Below are 26,472 nucleotides of genomic sequence, written 5' to 3'. Positions count from 1 at the left end.
CAACAGATGGCAGCAAAGAGAAACTCAGTGGCAACAAGAGTTTCAAAAAAAGGAGAGAAGTGACAACATAATGCTCTACAGTAAGTGGAGATGCCATGTCCAGTAGAAGATAAATAAGAAGATAGAGATGGCATCACCAGAGGACATCAGTGGCCTTGTGGTACCAAAGGTATTGGTTATTCTGGTTCTACATATACCCTGGACACACACACACACACACACACACACATTCTCTCTCTCTCTCTCTCTATCTCTCTCACTCTCTCCATCTCTCTCTCTCTCTCTCTCCTTTTGCTCTCTGGCCATATCTATTCTTGAAATGAGCTTCTCATATATTCATTCTCTCTTCACATTTTCTTTATATGTGCATTTTCATTGTGGTTCACAGGTTACAGGTTTTTCTGCCTATTTACCCTCCGTACCTAATGGTGGTGTGTTAGTGAAAATTTGGGGTTCATTTGAGCCTTAAATATTTAGATATGTGACATAAACTTCCTGTGGATGCTTAGGGGACTTGGAAACTACATTTCCCATGATTCCTTTTGCAATACAAGTATACAGGAAGTATGATTACGTGGCCGAACAGTATAAGTACTCCTGATGTCATTGGGGGAGGTCTCTTTGAGGCAGCCAGGTGGCAAAAAGTATGGCGGGTGATTTGAATTAGATCTTAGCAGGAACGTGGTCTTCTTTATTTTACCAACATGGCTTTAATTAAAATATTAATTAAATAAAATATTAATACTTCTATTTACATCTGCCTATATCCATTTTAATCGTAACAGTGGTATGATAAACAGTTAAAGAGTGTGCATTAGAAGACTCTTATCTTGTCACTATTCTTACTATACTATTTAATTAAATTCCTTTTGTTATAACAAATAATTCTGCTGCTTGGTTAGTAAAAGTGTCCCTATTGGAGGAGGACCATGACTGATTATTTGAATGAGCGCTACCCCAAAGAATACCTTCAACTTCTAATATGTCTTCAGGAGGAACCTTGTGCAAAACAGGTGCCCCAGAGACTACATTAAAAAGGGGGGAAATAGATGAGTACAAGCAAGAACTCTTTTGTAAGTTCATGTGTATATCCAGTACTTTTTGGAACACTAGGTGGTATTAGGGAGTATTAGACTTGAATTTAGGAAGACCTAGGTTCAAATCCCACTAGAGACCCTACCACAGGCACTGACTAGTTCTCTTAGGTAAGATACTTAATCTCTCTCAGGCTCAGTTCTTGGATCTTTAATATAATATTAATAATAACACTTTCTCAGAAGTGAAGGTGCAAGAATTAAATAAAACAATATACCTAGGTTGCTTTCCTAACCTGAGAGCAATATCAGAATCGTTGGTTGTTATTACTTGGCTTTTGAAGGGATAAGATATATACCAAGAATGTACATGAGCCAAAAGGAAGCCTTGTGCTCCACATAGTGGAGAAAAGTTTTTGGTCTCCAGAATGGTCTCCAGAATAGGTGATCTTAGGGGTCAATGATTGGTCAGGGTTATGAAGAGATAAAATATCTTATAAAATATCTTGGGTTATCTCTCATGTAAAAATTATATGCCACTAACATCTGAGAAGAGTAAAAGGAAATACTCATACCATGTTTATATTTTTTGGATTAAATCCATAAAAACTGAGGATGATTTTGCCACATATGACACCAGTTATCTTATTGTTGCATACTGTAGTGGCCAGAAACTTGGTGATGGCAGTCTCAGGCAGGACATCCTTGTTGCCCAGTAAAAGCTGTGAAGGAAAAAATGAAATCAAATATGAAAGCCACTAAAATGGGGAAAGCTGAATTTTAAAAATATCAGCTCCCTATTGCCAGTACCATCAGATACTGCACACCCACTGCCTGCCAACAATTCTTGAATTGTTAAGATATCTATTGTGAAGGACCCTGAGAATTATGGCCCATGAGACTCAAGAATCAGATTTGGGCAAAAGCTAAGAGGAACCCAAAAGTCCCTGACTATATCCTCAAAAGTGCCCATCCAGATGTTGCCTGAGCTCTTCAGATATGGGAGAAATAATAAAGGAATAAACATTAAAACAGCATCTACTCTGTACAAAGTATTATGCCAAGCACTCTTTACAAATAATATTCCATTTCATCATAACAATACCCCTGGGAAGTCAGTGTTGTAAGTATAAGTGATTAGTGACAGAGATAAATTCATAGACTGTCTGTAAGAGGAAAGAAGGAGAATTTAGATCCAAACCCTGAGACAAGATTCTGGAAGGAGAGGAGGATCTTGGGAGTTGACTGTTGGTAACTGTCACTCCTGATCTAGCTTTCCACTGAGCTGGAAGGAGAAACTTTGCTCTTACATACCCTTGAAAGAACTAATCTTGTGGAAATATTAGGAATTCCTGGTTTGGAGAATTGCCTTGGAGTAGAATGCCTTTTCCCTGGATTACAGAGACCAACTTGTCTGAGATCAATGGGTCAGAGATCAACTTGGCTAAAGTAATCCCAAGGGTTTTGTCATCTGGGATTCTGGGTTACCTAGGAAGCCAACCCCAGGCCTGAAAGGGGATTCAGGCTAACAGTGAGTCCTGTCTCCTCTGCCTTCTTAAAGACAATCTGAGTGATTAGATTAGCAGATAGTCAGAAAACACTTGGATTTGTAGATAAGAGCAGGAAGTGGATAGGCAGGACCTACAGAAGAAAGGAAGGGCAACCTCTTGTGAGGTGCATGGAAATTGGGTTGAGTTTAGATTTGTAGTGTTAGGACCCTATCTACCCTTTCACCTTACTCCAATTATCAAAATAAACTTGGTTTTTAAAGTCCAATGGTTTTGTGCTTTACTGGCCCTAGGGAGGTCCCTAGGTGGGTGTTTCTCATCTCCCATTCATCTAGGCCTTTCCCAAACAGTGCCATTATTATCCCATAGTTATCAATGAAGAAGTTGAGGCAGATAGTGTTTAAGTGACTGACCCAGGTCACATAGCAGAATTCAAACTGAGGTCTTCTGACTTAAAATCCAGCATTTTGTCTATAAAACATCTTGGTGATACAACAGACAGAATTCTGGATTTGGAATTAGGATAGCATAAATTTGAATTCTGCCTCAGACATTTATAAGCTTTGTGACTCTAGTTCAATCTTCAACCTCTAGGGAAAATACAATGGCAGAAACTAGGTATAGACCAATATCTCACACTCTATTCCAAGATAAGGTAAAAATAGGTATATGATTTAGACACAAAGGATACTACTATATGTAAGTTAGGGGAACATAGAACAGTTTACCTACCAGATATATGAAAAAGGGAAAACATTAGAAGACATAAAATTAATAATTTTGCATATATTAAATCTAAATGTTTGTACAAACAAAACAAATATAATCAATATTAGAAGGGAAACAATAAACTGAAAAAATATTTTATGAGTTTCTCTGAAAAAGTATCATTTCTCAAATATACAAAGAATTAAGTCAAATTTACAAAAATACAAGTCATTCCACATTTGACAAATGGATGAAAAATATGAATAAGCAGTTCTCAGATGAAGAAATGAAAGTTATCAATAATCATATGAAAAATGTTCTAAATCCCTCTTATTAAGGTAAATGCAGATTAAAACAACTCTAAGGTAAAACCTGGCACTCATCAGATAGACCAATATGACATTAAAGGAAAATGACAAATGGAGGGGATGTCACAAAATTGGTACAATACTGCATTACAGGTAGAGTTGTGAACTGATTCAACCATTCTGGAGGACAAGTTGGAACTATACCCAAAGGCTATAAACCAAATGCATACCCTTTGATTCATCAATACAGCCATTAGGTCTGTTTCCAAAGAAATTTTTTAAGAAGATAAAAGGACCTAATTGTCCAAAATTATTTCTAGCAGTGCTTTTAGTGGTGGCAAACAACTGGAAATTGAAGAGATGTCCATCAATTGGGAAATGGATGAACAAATTGTGGCATATGATGGTGATGGAATAGTATTATGTTGTAAGGAATGATGAATAGAATTTCATGAAGAGTGGAAAGTACTAGCTGAACTGATGCAGAGCAAAAGGAACAGAACCAGAGCATTGTACACAGTAGCAGAAATATTATAGAATGACCATCTGTGAGAGTTAGCTATTATTGGCAATACAATGATCCAGGATATTTCTTTTTCTTTTCTTTTCTTTCTTTTTCTTTCTTTCTTTTTTTTTTTTTTTTTTTTTTTTACATTTTTAAACCCTTAACTTCTGTGTATTGGCTCCTAGGTAGAAGAGTGGTAAGGGTGAGCAATGGGGGTCAAGTGACTTGCTTAGGGTCACACAGCTGGGAAGTGTCTAAGGCCGGATTTGAACCTAGGAACTCCTGTCTCTAGGCTTGACTCTCAATCCACTGTGCTACCCAGCTGCCCTGATCCAGGATATTTCTGAGGGATTTATGACAAAGGAAGCTAACCACCTTCACAGAAATAACTTTGGAGGAGTAATGTAGATCAAATGTTTTAACTTTATGTTTGGAATTTTGGTATTATATGACTTTTCCCTTACAAAAATGAATAATAGGGAAATGTACTCTGTATGATAATACATGTGTAACACAGAATGAATTGTTTGCCTGCTCTGGGAGCAGGGAGAGGATGAAAGTATGGAGACAATTTGGATCATATAACTTCAGAAATTTATGTAGAGATTTGTTATTACATGTAATTGGTAAAAAAATATGTCTTTATAATAAAAAATAATTTAAAAATATTTAACCTCTAGGTAGATTTCTGTGTTAAAGACTGGGTTAACCTGGGCAGGTCTTGAGGCTTTCTTAAACCTTCCTTGGCTATAGTGTCCTCATATTCAAAATGGTGTTAATAAAATCACCTTCCTCCCAGGGTTGTTGCGAGAGTCAAATAAGATCATGTAAATAAAATAGTTTGGAAACCATATAGCATAATATAAATGTTTGGCATTATTATCATTACCTACTTAAGATCTCTTTGTTACCTCATTCTGATCCTCCTACCCATTTCTCTTTGTTCTAATTTCATTTCCAAAAAACAGAATTTCATATATTCAAAGAAAACTCTCATGCACCTTCTGTTATAGGGGACTTAGGAAAGATGTAATATGGGATTAGGTAGGATATAATAGGAGATGCAGGATATAATATGAAGCTGAAGCTAGGGGTAATAACTGGTAGGATCAGGGAATAAGACACGGCAAGGGATCCAAGGCTAGAGGTAAACAAGGGATTAGACTAGGTAGTAGGGAAGTTAAGACAATACAAGGGATGAGGAAGGTTCAATGATGAAAGATGGTAGTTGAGGTGGTAGAAAAATAAGGGAATGTCTGAGTTCAGGGAGTATAACACTGTGGTAACAAGGATTGCCAGGGAGAGGATGAACTAATCTAAACAGGCAAACAGCAGCAGAAAATACAGACTGGGACTTCGGCTAAAGACAAAACACTGAAGGGAAATAGACTGATTGAAATTAACTACAGGCTTAGTTAGTATCACAGGAAGGGACTTGTTTTGAAGTTACACTTCCTTCAAGATGGATACCCGACTTCCCTCAAACCCAGAGTATGTGGATTCTATTCCTCTTCTTCCCTTTCTTACTAATTAACTAATGAAGTAACCAAAAGTTCTGTTTTAAACACAAAGGGGTTTATTGTCTTCTCAGGATAGATTGTCAGGGTAAAAGGATCAAGGAAGCCCTAACAGTTGCTCAGAGAAACCTCAGGTGGGGGAAGGGAAGCAGGAATGGGAGACAGAAAGGTTCTGCCTTTACTCAGCTCTCAAGGTGATTTTGAAATCAAAAGGGATTAGGATGATGGATACAAAACCTCCCTAGATAAATTACTGTAAGGGTAGGGCTAAACTCTCACAGATTTGAACTAACTCTCTGATTCACTCTCCTTATTCACTCTTCTCAGACATTTAGGTAAGGGAAATGAAGGTAGAAAATGAGGTAGGGTAGGGGATTAAAAGGTTTTATCTAAATTAACAAATCTCAAAAAACTGAAAAACTAGGGTAAGGTTTCAATCTCCAGAAGGAGCTCCGTTGGACCCTGGTTCCCTCCACGAGTTCCCAGGTCCAACTGAACCTCTTCCAAGATTCTAAAACCTCTTAACTGAAGTAAGCACTCAGCAAAAGCCCTCAAACTGTTAAGCCCTCCTCTCTGTATCACACTTCTCTACTCTCTGAATCTTCTCTTCTCAAAGATAAAGAATTTTATTTCTTTAACTCAGGTTGACATGACAGAATCTCCAAGTTCATCAGCTGGATACTCTCATTTTAATGTTTCCCATTAATAATTCCCATTAGATACCCTCAATTTTTACTTCCTCAACTTTTCCATCATACAGCCCACCACCACCTGCAGACCCATCACTGGTAATTCTCATCATCTGGAAAGATCCAGTCAATCTTGAAATTCAAGCTTCATGAGTACCATCTGTTCCTCTGATAAGAAATCTTCCACCTAAGGGCAGAGGACAGGATAGACATCTCTTTAGACATCTCTTCATTTCTGTCCAGGCTGAGCTCAGTTAAGATTTCTCTGATTCTTAGCCATATTCACACACCAGGTGGAGTCATTTCCCCTCCCTTCCACCTTTCTTTTCTGTGTTATAGTCTTCATTGGATTACAAACTCTTTGAGGACAAGGACTATGGTTAGCACAGTGCCTGGCCCATGGTAATTACCTAAAAAATGTTAATTGACTACTGACTCAGGAAGGGAAGTGTTTGCTTAGGAGAGTGTATACAAAACCCACTTGCAGAAAGGATAGCATTAGGAACTGGACTCATGCTTTGTTGCTCTGGTAACTCCATAGAGAAGGGAAATCCTTCCAATGAAGGTTGCCAATTTTCTGACTACAGTTCTAGAGTGCTGCCTAGATCTCTGAGTATTTAATTGGCTTGTTTAGTATCCTATATCAAATAGATGTTAAAGGCAGAACCTGAACTCAAAACTTCCTGGATTCAAGGCCAACTCTCTCCGCTATACCTCATTGCCTAGAGCTATACATAAAAAAGTAAGGCAATAAACATAAAAAATGAATCCAAAATCATGGGAGGGAAAAGAAGGTCCTAGTGCCTGAGAGCATTAGAGAGAATTAATGTTAGCAACAGATTTGAGCTGAAGTTTGAAGAAAATTCAGAAGTTTAAGGGGCAACATCAAAGAGGGAGCCTAGGTCAGATATGGGAGACAGAGCTAAAAACTGACTACTGTCTAATTAGCTACTGTTAAGAGAGAAAGATTTACCAATAACATTTTAACAAGGTGTCTAATTATTTAGTTCTTTCCTCTATCTGGCCCTAAGAGATTGTCCCAATCCAACTTTCCCATTATAAAGATTAGGAAACCAAAGGCCAGAGAGAAAGAATGACATCCTAAATCATGTAAGCACTGACCCTCAGAGCCAGGATGATGAAGGCAGGAATTGGGCAAGATCATCCCTAAGGTTTTCTCTGACAGAATTGTTTTTCATTCTGAGACATCAGAATGCATCAGTGTTCTTACACAGAAAAGCTTTCTTCCCCATCTCTAGGTAAATGGCCTGCCTTTGGAATTGTGCTTGGATTCATTCATTCTGAAATGCACAACAGGTATTACCAGGGCCCATGCTCTACTTCTTCTCATTTATTTCTTATTCAATTCCAGTTTGCAAAAGAAATTACATACCTTGAGCATTGACTGACGCATCATAAAAAGCAGCCTAAAAGGTAGACTTCTGGTGTGCTTAATAGAAATCCCTGGAGCTAAGGCATATAAAGCTTTGACTTTCTGAGACAGCTCAGGTAAGGTAGAGAATGCCAGGAAACCTGAAAGACAATAGGAGGTTGGGTTTTACTACATTTGACCTGTGAAGACACTTCCAATTCTCAACAAGGACCCTTTGATTCTGTGAAGCAGAAGGCACAATGGGGTGCTTAGCCACTCAGACAACAGCCCTAGGAAACATACTGATCCTGTTCAATGGGAGAATCACAGAATTAAAGAATCTCCAAGTTAAGCCTCAGGGGTCATCTAGTTCCTACCATCTGGCAAAAGAATAACAAGTTTCTCCCTGGACACTCATATATCCTGTCTCCTTTTCTCCACTCACAGGGTCTTAGTTTGAACCTCAATAAACAAAGATAGAGTCAATTTACTCAACTCAATTTAAAGAGCAGCTGATTCAGTGTTATTTAAAATATCCTTGTTGTATTTTTAAAGCAAAACATTAAATGAAGAGATCATTTCATGTGAGATTTAAGAGATTATCACAAATGACCCATATGATGTATAGCAAGAAGAAGCTTAAAGGTCATCTTGTCACAATCCCTCCTTTCACCAATGAGAAAAATGAGGTTATAGGGAATTAAATGATTTTGCCAATATCACATGAGTAGTAAGACCATGTAGGATGCTCCTCTCCTTCCTGACAAAGATACCAGGCAATCAAAGAGTGAAAAGAGTCTACTAAACCAAGTAGAGAGAGAAGACATCTTTATGGTTCCACATAATTTCTTGTATACCTTAGGCTGTCATTTCAGGAACAAAAGGTTTAAGTATTATCCTATTGTCCCAGTGGTCCTGTTTCTCCTTGTTTACATCTTGAGTGTATTGTCTTTTTCTTGGAAAATTCTGAATTCTCTCTCTTCTCAACTGAGATGAATGCTATCACTGATACTGTTCTAAGAATTTGCTCAAATGATCTAAATGTTATACTAGGGTCACTACACTGCTAGATGGGAGAAATTCTGCAGATATTGCCTATATGACTCTTGTTGGCATTTCTTCTCCTTTAACAAATTTACAGAATGTAAGGTGAAACCTAAGAATTTTTTTCATTTATAATTCTCTAATTAGTGAGTAGAGGAAGTTTTCATGTGAATTGTGAATTTATAAAATACTTATGGATACATTTGAAAATTTTCTATTCATATTATTTGACCACTCATCTATTAGGGAATGACATATCCATATAAGTGTGTATATATATATGTATCTGTAGAGATATAGCTATAAACATGTATATATACATATATATATATTTCTGTTTATATATCTTGAATACCAAATCTTTATCAGAAAATTTTGATATGAAGATTTTTACCTATTCAGCAATTTTTCTTATTGGATGCATTGATTTTAATTGTGCAAAACCTTTTTACTTTCATGTAACCAAAGTTATCACTTGAATATTTTGTGATTGCTTTTAACCCTTGCTTGTTTAGAGAACATTCTCTACTCATAGCTATTAGAAGTACAGAACCTGTTTGTCTTCCATTTATTAATATACCTACCTTTAATACGAAAGTCACATATCTATTTAGAATGTTTTGTGAGTGTGGAATAAGGTATTGGTCTCACTCTAATTCCTGACAGGCTGCTCTCCAGGACTATCTAAATTTCAGCAAAGTGTTCAATATCAAAGTCTCTCATGCTATTCATGTTGAAGATATAAAGATCAATGAACTATAGAAATAGAAGTTTATGCTCATTTAGGAATGGTTGAATGACTCAACCTCTAGAATAACCACTAAGGAATCAGAAAGAACTTTATCACTAGGGATAAAATAATTCTAGGATTCTCTGCCCAAGTCAGATGGCATATGAAGTCACATCTTCATTTGGGACACCACATCATAGAATGAGCATGCATGATCTGGAAAGCACTCAGGGAAGACTGATCAGGAAGGCAAAGGGCTTTGTGTTTATCCTTCATGAATATTATCAGGTCATCCCTTAGCCTGGACAAAATGTAGGGGTGACATCCCTAGACTTCAAGTTTTTAAGTGACTCTCATGTAGAAAAGGGGTTAGATCTGTTTAACTTAGCCCCAGACGACCCAACTGGGAGCCCTGACAAATGGTTACCTTCCTTCCACTTGGATGTTTAACTTGAAGAGAAATTCATTCCCTCTTCAATTACTCCATCCCTCTTCAGAGAGTTCTCTTCATTAGAATGTTTTCCTAGATCACTAAAATCTTTCTCTACTTTCTACACTATGCTCCTTTTCCAGACCTCTGGGAGCAAGATGAATAAATCTTCCCTCTTGTACAAAAAGCCCTCTGAAAGTGCTTTTTGTTCCCCATCCCATTTCCTCTAACTTCAACCCTAATTTCAATCCACCTTCTCTCCTCCAGGTTCACACCTAGTATCTAGTTACAGATGTGTTACTCTTTCTTGCTGTGTGTGCTCACACCCACACCCACACACTCACACAAAAAACCACAAAAACTTGGACTTCATGAAGGAGGGATGGAGTGGAAGTTCTCAGATACTAAACAGTCTGACCATACCAATAAGTGTGCCTTGAGAATGGCCCACATAGTATATCTTCTGCCCAGTTTTTTTCACAATGTAGTCAATGGAGGCCGGAAGATCATATCTAGCCATTTCATCAAAACTGCAAAAAGACAAACAACAATGAATTCAGATCTACATCTGAACTATGTTTTCCACATATGACTAACCACACCCCTTCTTTGTCTTAGCTGAAAACATAATCTATTTCTTGATCTTCGAACATATCTAAATAAGGTGTTCTAATAGACATGTCAGAATCATTCTATCAATGATCTCTAGTGTAGCCAGAGCCAAAGAAAAGTGTTATTAGGAAATGATACCTAAAATTTTAAAAGTACTTTAGAACCCAGATAATGTTAATTTGTAGCTTTCTAATTCAATATGTAGCTACAGGGACTTGTCTCTGCTTGAGTTTGTTACTGAAGAAATAATGTCCCTAATTGAAGGAATAATGTGGATAGATGGTGTTATCCACATTAGGGAACTGGTTTGGATACTTATTTGGCTGTTGATAAATATCACAATTGCCTTTTAGTGAAAGGAAGCAAAAGTCACTCCTCCCCCCCGCCACTGGACCAGTGCGCATAAAAGCCTTGGAGACTATGTTATAAGAAAATAGTATCTATATTTATTAGAAATCAAGGTAGACTGTGAGGATTAAACAAAAAGAATACCCTGTCCCTAATTTCTTATACTTCACTCAACCAATCCAAGTCCATTTCACAGTGGATACTTCTGTTCTTCTGGCTACCTGTTTCTAGCTAGGTTTTCCCCAAAAGCTCACTAATGTCCCTGGGTGTAATCCTCAGTCTTTAGCTAAGTTATTTCTCTCAGAAGTTGCCTCCAAAATCTACTGAGTGGCCTCAAGATGGCTGAGTCCACTCAAAGCTGGGTCTGACCCTGAGGTAAAACTCCAGATCCCAATAGACAAGATCTTCAGATAAAACTTCAGACAAGTTGGTAAACACACCAAGAATATCTAGATCTTCCTTAAGATGCTCTCCAGTTGAAAAGGAACCTCCAAACTTCCACAAACAGGTTAACATAAGGTAGCCCAGGAAAGCTGTCCCTTCCTCTTCCAGCTCAGTTCTCCCCTCAAACTCCTTCTTTCTCAGCTCCTGCATTCCAGAATTCTCTCCAGGATTCCTGGCTTGAACCCAGCAGTTTGGAGATAATTTCCAATGCTCTCAAACTTGCTCTTATCAAAATTCAGTTCTCTATAATGTCATTCCTACAATATCAGGCATCCAGAGCTTCATTGGAAATAAAGCAAATGTATCACAGGAAAGCAGATACCCAGATAGAATGAATTTTCTTCAAGGCTGGATGATTTTTCAAGGCAAAACTTACAAAGACATAGCTTCAATTGCAATAAACTAAGTAAAGATGACATTACATTCCTTGATGCTAAGTGATTGAAAGATCAAAGGTATACAAAATATTTAATCAAGTTTTCTCTACCTGAAAGCCCAATACTCTTTGGAATTTGTTGACAAGGTGGCATGTTTCAGGGAATAGGTATTCCCCCGGCTGTTTCCCATCCACACATCAAAACCTGCATCTGCCAGGATGAAGGCCAGGCTATTGTTGGGAAGGTTGCTAATCCAGGTGACAGCTGATGACAACAAACCATGCTGCAAAAATATAACAGGCCGCTGACCTGAAAGAGAGACATATTGAATACTCACAACCAAATTTCTGCCACATTGGCATTGAAAATCTCTACTTAAACATGTGGAGTTTGGATTCCCAGGGAAATGTGCAAACCACAGGAGCTAAGAGTTGGAAATATAGTCATCCATCAGAGGAAAAAAAGACTTACCTTTTGTTTAAAATAATATTTCCTATAGGTATCAAGTGATAGTATTTGTACAACCCAGTGGAATTGCTTGTTGGCTCTAGGAAGGGGGAAGGAAGAGAGGAGGGGGAAAATGAATCATGAAAACATGGAAAACTATTTTTAAAATTTTAAATGTATTAAAAAAATTAAAATAAAATAATAATTCCTCACTATATAACAAAAACCTCTTGGAAAAATAGAAAGCAGAATGGTAGGAACTATGAATAGACCAACATCTTATACTATATGCCTAGATAAGTTCAAAATTAGCACATACTTTAAACATAAATAGTGATACTATAAGCAAATTTTGGGAGCATGGAACAGTTTTCCTCTCAGATGTATGTATAAGGGGAGAATGTAAGACCAAAAAGAGAGAGCATTCCCAGATATGAAACTGATGATTTTGATTATATTAAACTTAAAAAGGTCTTGCACAAACAAAACCAATGAATCAAAGATTGCAAGGAAAGCAGAAAAATGGGAAAAAGTTTCACAGGAAATGTGTCTGATAACAGCATTTCTCAAAAATACAGGGAACTCTGTCAAATTTATAAGAATATTAGTCAATTCCCAATTGATAAATGGTCCAAGGATATGAAAAGGCAGTTTTCAGATAAAGAAAGAGAAAGTATATATACTAATATGCAAAAGTGTTAAAATATTGATTAGAGACATGCAAATTAAAACAACTGTGAGATGCCATCTCATACCTGTCAGACTGGTATAAATGAAAGAAAAGGAAAATGCCATTAGCATGACTAGGCCTGTACCCTAAAAAGAAAAAACTCAAGTGATGGAAAGAGTTATTTGTACATAAATGTTTATGTTACTTCTTCTTCAGGTGGCAAATAATTGGAAAATGTGGGACTGTCCATCATTTGGGGAATAGATCAACAAGTTGCCATATATGATTGTATTGGAATATTATTGTGCTATAAGAAATTATGAGTAGGATTTCAGAAAAACCTAGAAAGACTTGCATGAGCAGATGCAAAATAAAATGTCTACAACCAGGATAACATTGTACACAGTAACAGTGATATCATACAGTAATCAACTCTGAATGACATCTATTCTCAGGAACATACGATAAAAGAAGAAATCATGACCAAAAATGCTATCCATGTTGATGGAGTCTAGATACAAATCAAAGCATCCTATTTTTCACTTTATTTTCTTCATGGTTTTTTTTAAAATATGAGTCTTCTTCCACAGCATGGATAATATGGAAATATGCTTTGCATGATCACACAAGTATAACCTAGATCAAATTGTTTACCACCTTCAGTAAGAGAGATCAAAGAATGGGGGGGGGAATGCAAAGAAGAAGTGAATTTGGAAATCAAAATTTTGAAAAAGAAATGTAAAATATTGGCTTCATGTGAATTTTGGGGGAAATAATATATTATGTTTTAAAAAAAAGAATGTTTCTTATAATATGCATTTCCAGAACCAACTCCAGAACAATAGGGTGCTTATCCTTAGTTCATTAGTCATTTCCATTCAATCCAATGTTCCCATATGAATCTCATTTATTCAGAAATAGGCATACAGGAATCAATAACTGCTCTGTAGAAAGTGACATTCTGAAGTAAGCAAAGTGATGGAGGAGACGATTATTTTAGCCATGTCCAGATTAGAAACAAGATAAGCTTCAAGAATTAGAAGGGGATTTTAGGAATAGCTTGATTAAAATAGTAATAATAATAATAGAAATTGGTAGAGTTTATCTAGTTTGATTTTCATGACCCTGTAAGGTAGATTTTTAAAATTATTCTCATTTTAACAGATGAAGAAACAGAGAATAGAAATGGTTGAATGATCTGCCTAGAATTCCATAATTACAAAGTATTTGAGGAAGGATTCAAACTCAAATCTACTCCAACTTCTAATCCAAATATTCACTGTACTACCAAACTGTCCCATTTGATAAACATTGAAATTAACACATAGAGAATAGAAGGGATGTGATTAAGGCTACTTGATGTGTTAGAGATGGAGCTACCACTAAAACTGAGGTTCTCTGACTTACCACCAATGGCTCTCAATTTCCAGTGGCAGGAGGATAGAATTCTTCCAGAATACCAGAGCTTCTACTTAGTCAGATGCCACAACTCTCAGGGATCTGGCACAAGGATCAAAGGAAACTCAGGAGACACTTTCATTGAAATGAGCCACTCAAGGGACTTTGAGGGTGGGGGGGAGGCAAGATCTTAGAGTAATTCTCAGGAGCTCTGGGCCATCATGAGAATCCTCTCTAACCAAGATTAAAATATCACCACAAAATGAATATAGGAGTGAAAGAACCAACAAGGAGACAAAGTGAAACAACTTTCAAGAAGAGGAAAAACCCAAAAGGTAGGTAATGAACATCTGGGGAACTGGGATAAGAGGAGAACAGACCCACCAAGAAGTAGGAGAAAGGAGGGAAGAGCAATCCACCCAGCCCCACCTCATATCTTCTGTCCAAGGTTCAGGAACCTATGCCTGAGCCAACATCAAGATCCTGAGACTCTGCTTGAACAAATAGAGGTACAAGTCAACCCATATCTCTTGAAATTTCAAACCTGTGGAGAAGTCTAGAACCCCAATACAGGTAATTCCAGTCTAGGCTTGGGACAAGGACTTGATTCACACTTTGGGATGGATGATAATAAGAAATACTAAGTACTGATCTTTATGCCTAAAGCTCAGGATGGAGTTCCAAGACAGGAAAATCAAGGGTGTGCCTGATTGGATCAAGTACATAGTGAGACCAAAAACTTGAGACTAAGCCTGAGGCTAGAATTTGATCAGCCCCTGACTTGATTAATATCAGAATGAGATCAAAAGCTTACATCTAAGCCTAGGCAAGTCTTTAAGCTATCAGCATCACAAGGGTTAATTGAATCATCAGGGGGAGGGGACTCTAAGCTCTAAGAGCTCTCAGCCCTCAGACCATCATCCCAAGCCTACCTATAATTAAATAGAAAAAAATGAGTAAACAATAAAAATACACCTAACTCTTAAGAATTTTTATGGAGACAAAGAGCAAGGTGAAGACACAGAAGGGGGAAATGAAAGGAAGGAAACACATCCAAAGTCCAAAAAAAAATATGGATTGGACACAGATTCTTGAAGAACTCAAAAACAATTTCAAAAACCAATTAAGAGAGTCAGAGGAAAAGTGGGAAAGAGAAAGGGAAGTGATGAAAGCAGAAATGAAAGTGATGAAATGAGAAAGAAAAATAATGCAAGAAGAAATGGTCCAATTAAAAAAAGGAGAATAAAAACTGACAGAGGAAAATTAGGTTTTAAAAAACAGAACTGACCATCTAGAAACTAATGATTTCATGAGAAATCAAGAAACAATAAAACAGAATCAAAGGAATGAAAAAACATGAAATATTGAAAAAAAAACCACTGACCTGGAAAATAGATCTAGGAGAGACAATTTGAGAATTATTGGAATACCTGAAAGCCATGATCAAGAAAAAACCTTGCATATCATAACAAGAAATGATCAAAGATAAGTATCCAGAGATCCTCGAATAAGAAAATAAAATTGAAATAGAAAAAATTCACAGATCACTTCCAGAAAGAAATCCTCAAATGACAACTTCTAGGAATATAATAGCAAAATTCAAAAGCCACCAAGCCAAGGAAAAAATACTTGAAACAGCCAGAAAGAAATCATTCAAATTCCATGGAGCTACAATTGAGACCACACAGGACCTAGTGGCTTCTACATTCAAGGACCAAAAGGCATGAAATATGATATACAGGAAGGCAAAAGATTTGGGTTTACTACACAGAGTCACCTATCCAGCAAGACTGAATATATTCTTTCAGGGAAAAAATAGATATTCCATGAGGTAGAAATCCCAAACATTCCTCAGGAATAAGCCAGACCTAAACAAAATTTTGAAATCCAAACACAAGACACAAGAGAAACCCAAAAAGGTAAATAAGAAAGAGAAAATTTAAGGGGCTCATTAAGGTCAAAATGTTTATATGTCTACATGGAAAGAGGATTTCTGTAATTCTCAAAAATTATTCTCAGTAGTAGAGAAGATAGAAGTCATTTACTCAGAAAGAGGGTGGAGAAGTAAGTTGAGTATGATGATATGATGAATATGTAAATGTGATGATATGAAATGATATGTATGATAAGATATGTATGTATATGAATGTTATGTAAAAATTAATCAAGGGCTGAAAGAGAGGGCTGCACTGAGTGAAAAAGGAAGGGACAGATAGAATGGAGTAAATTATATAACATAAAGAGGCATGAAAATCATTGTAGAGAGGGGACAATAAGGGTGGTGACAGGCAATGCTTAAACTTTACTCTCATTGTAAAAGATTCAGAGAGGGTAAAACAAGTATAGTCATTAAGGTATAGAATTCCATCTTACCTACTCACTGGAGTATAGAATTCTATCTTACCCCACAGAGAATTAGAAGGGAAATAAAACAAGGGAAGAGGGAGATAATTGGAGGGTGGAAGAAGAGGGGGGATTGACAAAAAGCAAAACATTGGTAAGGAGGAACAGAGAAAAAGAGAATAGAGAAGGATTTAAAGGGGATAATATAATGGAGGGCAATATACAGTTAGTAATCATAATGCTGAATGTGAATGGGATGAACTCACCCATAAAACAGAAGCATACAGCAGAGTGGATTAAGAACCAGAATCCTACTATATGTTGGTTACAAGAAACACATTTGAGGCAGGGTGACACACACAATTTCAAGGTAAAAGGCTGGAACAGAATTTATTATGTGTCGTCTAAAGTAAAAAAAACAAGAGTAGCAATCATGATACTAGACAAAGCTAAAGTAGAAATTAATCTGAGTAAAAAAGATAAGGAAGGAAATTACATTCTGTTAAAGGGTACTATAAACAATGAAGGAATATCATTACTAAACATTTATGCACCAAATGGCCTAGCATTCCGATTGCTAAAGGAAAAATTAAGGAGCTCAAGGAGGAAATAGGTAGTAAGACCATATTATGGGGGGGGGTATCAAACTTCCCCTTTAAGAACTAGATAAACCAAACCAAACAATAAATAAGAAAGAAGTAAAGAAAATGAATAAAATGCTAAAAAGATTAGAGTTAATAGATATCTGGAGAAAACTGAATAGGAATAAAAAGGAATATACCTTCTTCTCAGCAGTACATGATACATATACAAAGATCAACCATGTACTAGGGCATAGAAATAATGCAAACAAATGCAGAAAAGCAGAAATAATAAATACAACTTTTTCAGATCATAATGAAATAAAAATTATACTTAAGGGTCCATGGAAAGTCAAATTTAAAATTAATTGGAACCTAAATAATCTAGTTCTTCAAAACTGGTGGATCAAAAAAGAAATCATAGAAATAATTAAAGACTTCACTAAAGAGAATGACAATGAGGAGATATCATATCAAAACCTATGAAATACAGCCAAATCAATATTTGGGGAAATTTATATCTCTGAGTGCCTATAGCAACAAAATTTGCAGGGAGGAGATCAAAGAATTAGGCTTGCAACTTAAAAAGTTAAAAAAAGAATAAATTAAAATTCCCCAGATGAAAACTAAATTGGAAATTCTAAAAATTAAAGAGAAATTGATAAAATTGAAAGTAAAAGAACTATTGAACAAATAAATAAGACTAGGAGCTGGTTCTTTGGGAAAAACCAAATAAAATAGATAAAGTACTGGTTAATCTAATAAAAAATAAAGAAGAGAATCAAATTAACAGTATCAAAGATGAAAAGGGTAATATGACCTCTAATTAAGAGGAATTTAAGGTAAATATTAAGAACTATTTTGCTCAATTTTATGGCAATAAATATGACAATTTGGGTGAAATAGGTAAATATTTACAAAAATATAAATACCCCAGATTAAAAAAGAGGAAATACTTAAATAATCTCACCTAAGAAAAAGAAATTGAACAAGCCATCAAGAAAATTCCTAAGAAAAAATCCTCAGGGCCAGATGGATTTACAAGTGAATTCTATCAAACATTTAAAGAACAAGTAATCCCAATACTATACAAATTATTTTACAAAGGAAGCAAGGAAGGAGTCTCCCTAATTCATTTTTTGCCTCAAATATGATATTGATCCCAAAGGCAGACAGACCAAAAACAGAGAAAGAAAACTACAAACCAATCTACTTAATGAATATAGATGCAGAAATCTAAGTAAAATACTACTAAAAAGACTATAGCAAGTTATCACAATAATTATCTGCTATGACCACATGGGATTTATACCAGGAATACAAAGATAGTTTAATATTAGGAAAACCATCCACATAATTAATTATATAAATAATCAAACCAATAGAAATCACATGATTATTTCAATAGATGCAGAAAAGCCTTTGACAAAATACAATACTCATTCTTATTGAAAACACTAGGAAGTATAGGAATAGAAGGACCATTTCTCAAAAAAACAAACAGTACATATTTAAAACCATCACCAAGTATCATCCTCAATGGGGAAAAGTTAGAAGCCTTCCCAATGAGATCAGGAATTAAGCAGGGATGCCCATTATCCCCTCTATTTATTTAATTTTTTTCTAGAAAAAATTTGAAGGGATTAAGTAGGCAATGAGGAAACTAAACTATCACTCTTTGCAGATGTTATGATGTATACTTAAAGAATCCTAGAAAATCAACTAAAAACTAGTGGAATCAATTAACAACTATAGCAAAGTTATGATGAAAAGATAAACCTACATAAATCATCAGGATTTCTATATATTTTCAACAAAATTCTGCACCAAGAGTTAGAAAGAGAAACTATATTTAAAATCCCTCTAGACAATATAAAATATTTAGGAATTTATCTACCAAGACAAACACAGGAATTATACAAGCACAACTAAAAAACACTTTTCAAACATTTAAAATTAGATCTAAATAACTGGAAAAACATTAATTGCTCATGGGTAGGATGAGCTAACATAATAAAAATTACAATCCTACCCAAATTAATCTACTTATTAAGTTCCATACTTATCAAACTACAAAAAAAAACTTTTTTATAGAATTAGAAAAAATATAACAAAGTTCATCTAAGAACTAGAGATCAAGAATATCAAGGGAAATAATGAAAAAAAATGTGAAGGATGGGGACCTAGCAGTACCAGATCTTAAATTGTACTATGAAGCAGTGGTCATCAAACAATATGGTACTGACTAAGAGACAGAAGGGTGGATCAATGGAATAGACTAGGGGTAAATGAACTCAGCAAGCTAGGGTTCAATAAGCCCAAAGATTCCAGCTTTTGAAACAAGAACCCACTATTTCACAAAAACTGCTGAGAAAATTGGGGGGGAAAGCATAGGGAATATTAGGTTTAGATCAACATCTTACACCCTATACCAAGATAAATTCAAAATAGTTGAATGACTTCAATATAAGGAGCAAAATCATAAATAAATAAGATGAACATAAAATAGTATACCTGTCAGATCTGTGGAATAAGAAGAAATTTAAGACCAAGCAAGAAATGGAGAACATTACAAAATGTAAAATGAATGACTTTGATTATATCAAATTAAAAAGGTTTTGTAAAAATAAAACCAATGTAACCAAAATTAAAAAAGAATACAACAAACCAGGAGAACATTTTTATAAAGAAACTCTCTGACTAAGGGTTAATTTCCCAAATATATATGGAACTCAGTTGAATTTACAAAAATGTAAGCCATTCCCCAATCAACAAATTGCAATGGGACAGGAGTAGGAAGTTTTCACATGAAGAAATCAAAACTATCAATAAGCCCATGAAAAAAGTGTTCTAAATCCCTCCTGATAAGAGAAATGCAAATTAAAACAACTCTAAGGTACCACCTAAGACCTAGAAAACTGGACAGCATGGCAGCTAATGAAAGTGATAAATGTTATAGGGGATGTGACAAAACTGGGACACTAATACACTGCTGTTGGAGTTGTGAACTGGTCCAACCATTCTGGAGGACAATTTGGGAATATGCTCAAAGGGCTTTAAAAGATTGCCTACCCTTTGACCCAGCCATACCACTCTTGGATTTTTTCCCCCAAAGAGATAGTAAGGAAAACTACTTGTACAAAAATATTTATTAGCTGCATTCTTTGTGGTGGCTAAAAAAATGGAAAATGAGGGGGCATCCATCAATTGGGGAAAGGCTGATAAACTTGTGGCATCTGATGGTGATGGAATATTACTGTGCTGAAAGGAAAAATGAACTGGAGTAATTCCATGTAAACTGGAAAGATACCCAGGAATTGATGCAGAGAGAAAGGAGCAGAATCAGGATAAAATTTTACACAGAGACTGATACATTATGGCACAATCAAATGTAATAAACTTTCCTACTAGCAGCAATGCAATGACCCAGGACAATCCAAAGGAACTTATGCGAACGAATGCTATTCACATTCAGAGAAAGAACTGTGGGAACAGTAATGCAGAAGAAAAACTTATGATCAATCATTTAATTGAATAGGAATATGATTAGGGTTTTGATGTTAAAAGATCACTCTACTGCAAATATGAATTACATGGAAATAGGTTCTGAAAAATGATCCATATATAACCAAGTGGAATTGTTTGGCAACTCTTGTAGGGAGAAAGAAAAGGGAGAGGATAATCATTACTCATGTAACTATGGACAAATATTCTAAATAAAAACCAAAAAATTTAAAAAAGAAATAAGCCAGTCGGTATGAACCAGCTCTGGTGTTAGTTGTCTCTGCATGAGTGTCTGCTAAGGGCTGAGTGAAGTACCTGAGTCTGAGCTTGGGGCTCTAGTCTATCAAAGAATCATGAAGTATTCTCCCAGAGAACCATGTACAAGAGTACATGGGTTAACAGAAAAAGACTTGCCGGCCACTCTTCCTTGGAAAAAACAAAGAGAACTTAGACATTCCCTTCACCCCAGATTTTGGATAGCCACCCACCCTTCATTGTCTTTAACTTTATTGTCAGGTCCTTCTCTAACCAGAATTCTAGAAAAAGTGGTGGATGTGATTCCATTGGATAAGAGAGGTTTCTTAAGCCTTTTCCATAGTCCAGTTGACTTCAAAATCCTTTTCCTATTCTATTTTTCTCTAAAGGGAAGACATAGCCTTTAGCTCAGAAGTATTTCTTCACTTAAGAATAAAAATTGTTAGGGGTGGAATGGATATTAATTTATCCAATATAACCCTCCCATTGAAAAAAGGAAAATAGAGAAGCCCAGAGGGAAGTGGTTTGCCCACGGTCACATAGCCAGTAAACAAAAGGCTGGGATTCCACCCCTGATACTTGTCCTCCAAACTTGGGTATCTTTCACTTGGTACATACCTGGTACTTTATTGCCTGCTCTTCCATAAGGAATTCTATGAAGGGTAAGGATATATGAATCAGCAGTTTCAACTTCATGCACTTCAAGTGGGTATTTCCAGTAGCAAATGATCTGACTCTAGTTGGAGAAAAGCTGCATTCAGTCTAGAGAACAGGCAATCCATTTTTTACCATTTCAATTCCATTATTTTGTTTCCTAATACACATATGATTATTCTACTGCTAGTGCTCAAACTCTTAAATTTTAACAAAAATTTGAAATCATAGATATAGAGCAATGAGTTGAATGTGATTTTTCCTAATAAGTAGAAAACTTACAGCACTTAAAAGAACTTCAGGATTCACAGGTCTTTTGAGAAAACAGGAATGACATTCTGTTCCCAGTGCCTGGATTATAAATGCTGCCATGACAAATATCCACATTTTGTTTTCACCTGGAGCATGGAGATTAATGGCACTGCATAAGCATTGACAAGGACAATGATCTTAGAAACATAGATTGAAAGCATCAGACCAGTAATAGAAAACTATAAATAATTATCATTATTGGCTAAGATGCAGAAAGGAATTCTTGAAGATACCAGAGTCATGAGCCAGTGGATAAACATGCATGAAAGGTAGAAAGAATGATGAATAATTACAGAGGAGACTCTCCAGGGAGTCAGGAGGTGGTGAGCTAAGGGGAACAAATAGAGAAATTGCCTTTGATGAAAAAGACTTAACAAAATGAAAAGAATGTTATGGAGAGAAAATTATGCATAATATTTGGGAGAAAAGAGTATTCATCTTATTAATGATGTCATATCCTACAAAAAGCATATGTTGGGTGATAGATGGTTACTATAGGAAGCTGAAAGAGACAGGTGAAGTTTTAAAACTATTGCTGGGAAACTGTGATCAAAAGTCAATCTGGGCAAAGCTGAGTGTCTTCCTCCTGTTCTACTTAGCACAATGGAGAATGAGTTGAAAGGGTGGTGGTTGGGTTAATCCAAGACTGGTGTATGAAAACACAAGTAGAAAGATAAAGAAATTGGTCCAAAGATTCAAGGGTAGAGGATGTGATGAATGGAACTGATTACTTGCAGGAAAGAAATCCCAGAATAGGGGTTCATGGGCTGGGAAAGCAGAGTCACTTTCCTTGATTTTCTTGTGACTGGAGAGTTACAGTAAGAATGAAATCAATCATTCAGTATAACTGAGGAAAAGGGAAAGGTTCTGATCTAAATGAGGAATTTCAGTTTGGTGGTAGAGAGACCAAGAAATGGCCATTCATTTCTCTGTGTGACTGAGAGTTACAATTCAGATAGTTGAAGTGTTATGACTCTGGTTATAACACCAGAGTGTTATGACATGGGGTTTGGGTTCAAGAGAGGCCAGATACAGAACTCTCTGAGAAAAGATGGGGAATGATCTGGAGGCCAGATCTAAAAATCTAAAATTTTAAAATTGAATAGGATAAGAGAAGCACATGGAATGGAGGGTCTGAAAATGGCAATAGGATCTAAGTTGTATGACCACTCCTCTTCCTGGAGTAGTATGTGTGCTGGGGTTGGGAACAGACAGACAAATTGAGAAGGGGAGATGATAGGGAGAAGGACATAAAGAAAATGATGGAGAAGTAGAGAGAAGGTATAAAGAGAGCATAAAAAAGAGCTTTGGATTGAACCTTGGATAACAAATACAGTTAAGGTTTTCTATGCAAATGACTCCCAGATCTCCATATTCAGCACCAGCATCTCTTCTCAATCAATGTTTGTTAAATTGAATCCTCTTATCTAACCACTTCATTTTATAGATGAGAAAATTGGGAACTAGGGAAATCAAGTGACTTGGAAAGGATTGTGAACTAAGTAGAAGTGTGTCATAAGATCTCAGAATGGTAGACTGAAAACTCAAAGACTCAAAACTCAGTGGCCATGAGGCCCATTTTAGAGATGAGGAAATTTTAGTCTTATGGAAAATGAATAACTTGTTTAAGGTTATATTATGCCAGAGGTGATATTTAAACCAATATCCTCTGATTACAAAGCCAATAAAATCCAAATTTCCTCCATGCTTCTAGTTTCAAAATATCCTTGGTCACTTTTTTGTGTTCTACTTGGACTTTATCCTTCTAATCAATTTGAATTGAATTTTGGAGATTAATTTGATCTGGATATTACAATGTTGAGTAACATGTCACAATCTGTAATTCACACTTGAATACAGTCATTGATTTATTATTGCATTTTATTTTGTTCTACCAAATATAACATGCCCTAATAGGGTCTCTTGGAGTCTTCATGGTATTTGGAAGCTTACCTTATTGGAACTCCTTGTGCCATAGAAAGAAGGGAGATTTCAGCTTGATTCTCTTGGCTGGTCCTCGGAAGCCTCTATAGTTCTGAAATGGAAGACACTAGGGCTTAAAGGAGTAGGACAACTAAAAGGGGAGAACTGGAGGAATAAAGTTAAAGAGACACGAGAGAGACCACAAGGAATGTGGAGCAGTACAACTCAGGAGGAGGTAAAGAATCAAATACTTGAAAGTTCCTTTGAACCAAACGCCCTGATGAAACATCAGTGAGGACACATCAGATCAGAGTCTAAATACTCCTGGAGGAGGTCACATTGATTCATCTGTAGAGGATGGAAACTTGTTCTTCTGCTATTCAATGCCAGAGAAACTTGAAATGAAATGAAAAGGAATGGAGGAGCAATGCTTTGGAAAAAATTATCTTTAATCAGTCTTGTGACTCAATTTAGGAGACCCCACCCCCATCAACAATTTTTAGCCTTGAGCTATATCAAGACAAAGTAGAAAGCTGGATAGATTTACATTCTGGGTTCTTTTGACATGTTTCTCATTTTTTTCACCATCACTTTGCCCTGGATTCCTGGAATAAAACTTTCACCCATGAGCTGAATCCAGTTGAGTTTTAGGTAATGTAATCAGAAGCTCTGACATGTCCAAGAGTTATATGTGAACACTGTCTTTTGTTTCATTGCATTGTATTTACTATACTATGAAAAATGTCCTATTAAATGATCATATGGTTAATGCATTTAACTCGATCAATTAACTGGAATTACTAAGTGTTCATGTTGTGTGGAAGACTGAGCTAGATACTGGGAATATAAAGATGCATGGATAGTGGTACATTTGGTTCAATCAAGTCATTCTGATGCTCATATTAAGTGAGAAAGTATCTTAGGGCCTTGACTAGGTGAAACAAATCAATCAAGATTATGGGATAAATTTTAGGCTTCAGACTAAGTTTAGAAAGTGCTTTTAACTAGAGTGATGTTGCAGAGACCAAAGAAGTGTAATGGCTGAAGTGAAGTTGGAATAGGTTCCTTACAGGTGCGTGGTCAGTTTATCTCTATCAGCATGGCTTTTATTAAAATACTATTCTCCCTTTTGATCTCGGCCCTCATCATTTTTAATCGTAACAGTTGAGACACAGGTCATGAAGGACAGACAGCAGAATTTCTATCTGTTGCCAGGGGACATTCAGGGCCCCCTATCTCTTCCCAAGCATGTCCTTTGGGTGGCTCACAATTTTCATTCTACACACACACACACACACACACACACACACACACACACACACACACACACACTAGAAGAAGCATTCAATGAAATATAAAAAATTCCAAGTGAATTCTCAAACACTTAACACATGTGCTCAGAGAAATTTAATCTATTTTCTCCCCTGAAGTAAATCGCTTTGCCATTGATTCTATACCCTCAAAGCATGAAGGTGGTCCATAAGGCAGACCACTATGCAAAGTCTGTGTGCAAATTAATAGAAGATAGTAATGAGCCAAGGTTAACAGCCAGTAGAGAGAATATAAGAAAACTCAAATTTTTGCTGACTATCCTTGGCAGGAACTGTTGAACAGACTTGGCTCCTTATGTCAAGTGACCCATGTGAACCCTGTCAATACTTATTTTGCTTTGCATATATTGTAGCCAATCATTAAACGTCACTTTTGAAGAATGGCATTCTGAGCATTACAGCTGTGGAACAAAGCTCCAGGCTCATTGAGATGCTTCTGTTGACAGCTTCTTATCAAACCACCCCATTAACCAAACAGAAAACAAAATGTAATTGGCAATGAGGCAATGACTGGCACCATAGTAAGCATTTAACAAATGCTTGTTGTTTAAATGACTGATTGGAGCCTTCATGCAGGATGCTTCAAATCTCTTTAGATTTCAATGCAGACTCTTTAAAATCTTGTCACGGGTCAGGAAATTGTTCAAGCTAATACAGCTTGAAATTGCCTCACTCTTCCCCTAACGCACTAACTGGGGCTAATGTGAGCCAAGACTTCAGATTGGACATGAGGCAGTTTGGGTTATCTGTGATCCAGGGTACATTGACCTGAGCCCCATTGGATGACAGGAATTTACCAAATCAATTCTAGAACCCTGACGGAGGGCTCTTGAGCTATCAAGAGATTTCTTTGTGGGTGGCTTTCATTTGCTTTTTTTCTTTCAGGGGACTGCTTTTCCTTGGCAGGTGCTGAATATATTTTTATTCAAGAGATTGCTTATCATTCTTATTGTACAGACGTGGAGGGCTTTATCATGCTTGATTAGAACCACAGTTCTAAAGATTCCAAATCCTAGTTATGCTGTTATAGACAATTTCCCTGGAGGAAGCTTCCTCTAACAAGGATGAAGAAGAGACAACACGAAGTTCACTTCCAACCCATTTTAAGAGAGGAGAGATTACTAAACACAAAAGCTTGAAATATTTGTCCACAATTTAAAATTAAAATTAATAAGTTTCTTGAGGTAGAGTTCTCAGAGTAAGGATGTAAATTTGAGCATAGATGATTCTCGTGAGGACTTGGGACTTGGTAGAAGACCCAAGACTGTAATATGGCTTTAAAAGGAAATAATGCCATATTCCAAAGTAGTACAGTAGGTCATATATCATGAGAAGCAGTGGCAGTATTGACCTAGTCTTTGTACTCAGGTCTTGGGCCCTAAGGTAAGGATTAAGCTGCAAGGTGTTAATGATTTAAAACATGTCTAA

The 26,472-nt window shown here is 36.3% G+C and overlaps 1 protein-coding gene across 1 annotated transcript in view; it reads right to left on the bottom strand.

Moving 5' to 3' along the window:
* The window catches only part of LOC123234439 (gastric triacylglycerol lipase-like), a 29,240-nt gene extending 7,375 nt beyond the window's left edge, over positions 1-21,865 (bottom strand). The window contains exons 1-7 of the mRNA XM_044660339.1: positions 21,761-21,865; positions 21,443-21,560; positions 11,737-11,935; positions 10,269-10,375; positions 7,663-7,802; positions 6,317-6,382; positions 1,610-1,756 (exon numbers count right to left, since the gene is read on the bottom strand). Of these exons, the coding sequence (XP_044516274.1) occupies positions 1,610-1,756; positions 6,317-6,382; positions 7,663-7,802; positions 10,269-10,375; positions 11,737-11,935; positions 21,443-21,560; positions 21,761-21,865 (882 nt within the window). The remainder of the gene's footprint in view (positions 1-1,609; positions 1,757-6,316; positions 6,383-7,662; positions 7,803-10,268; positions 10,376-11,736; positions 11,936-21,442; positions 21,561-21,760) is intronic.
* Positions 21,866-26,472: the final 4,607 nt, after the last annotated feature.

This window comes from Gracilinanus agilis, chromosome 2 (genome assembly GCF_016433145.1).
Source record: "Gracilinanus agilis isolate LMUSP501 chromosome 2, AgileGrace, whole genome shotgun sequence".
In the NCBI taxonomy this organism is placed as follows: Eukaryota; Metazoa; Chordata; class Mammalia; order Didelphimorphia; family Didelphidae; genus Gracilinanus; species Gracilinanus agilis.
The sequence above is the reverse complement of the archived record's forward strand: the minus strand, read 5'-3'. Positions and strand labels throughout refer to the sequence as shown.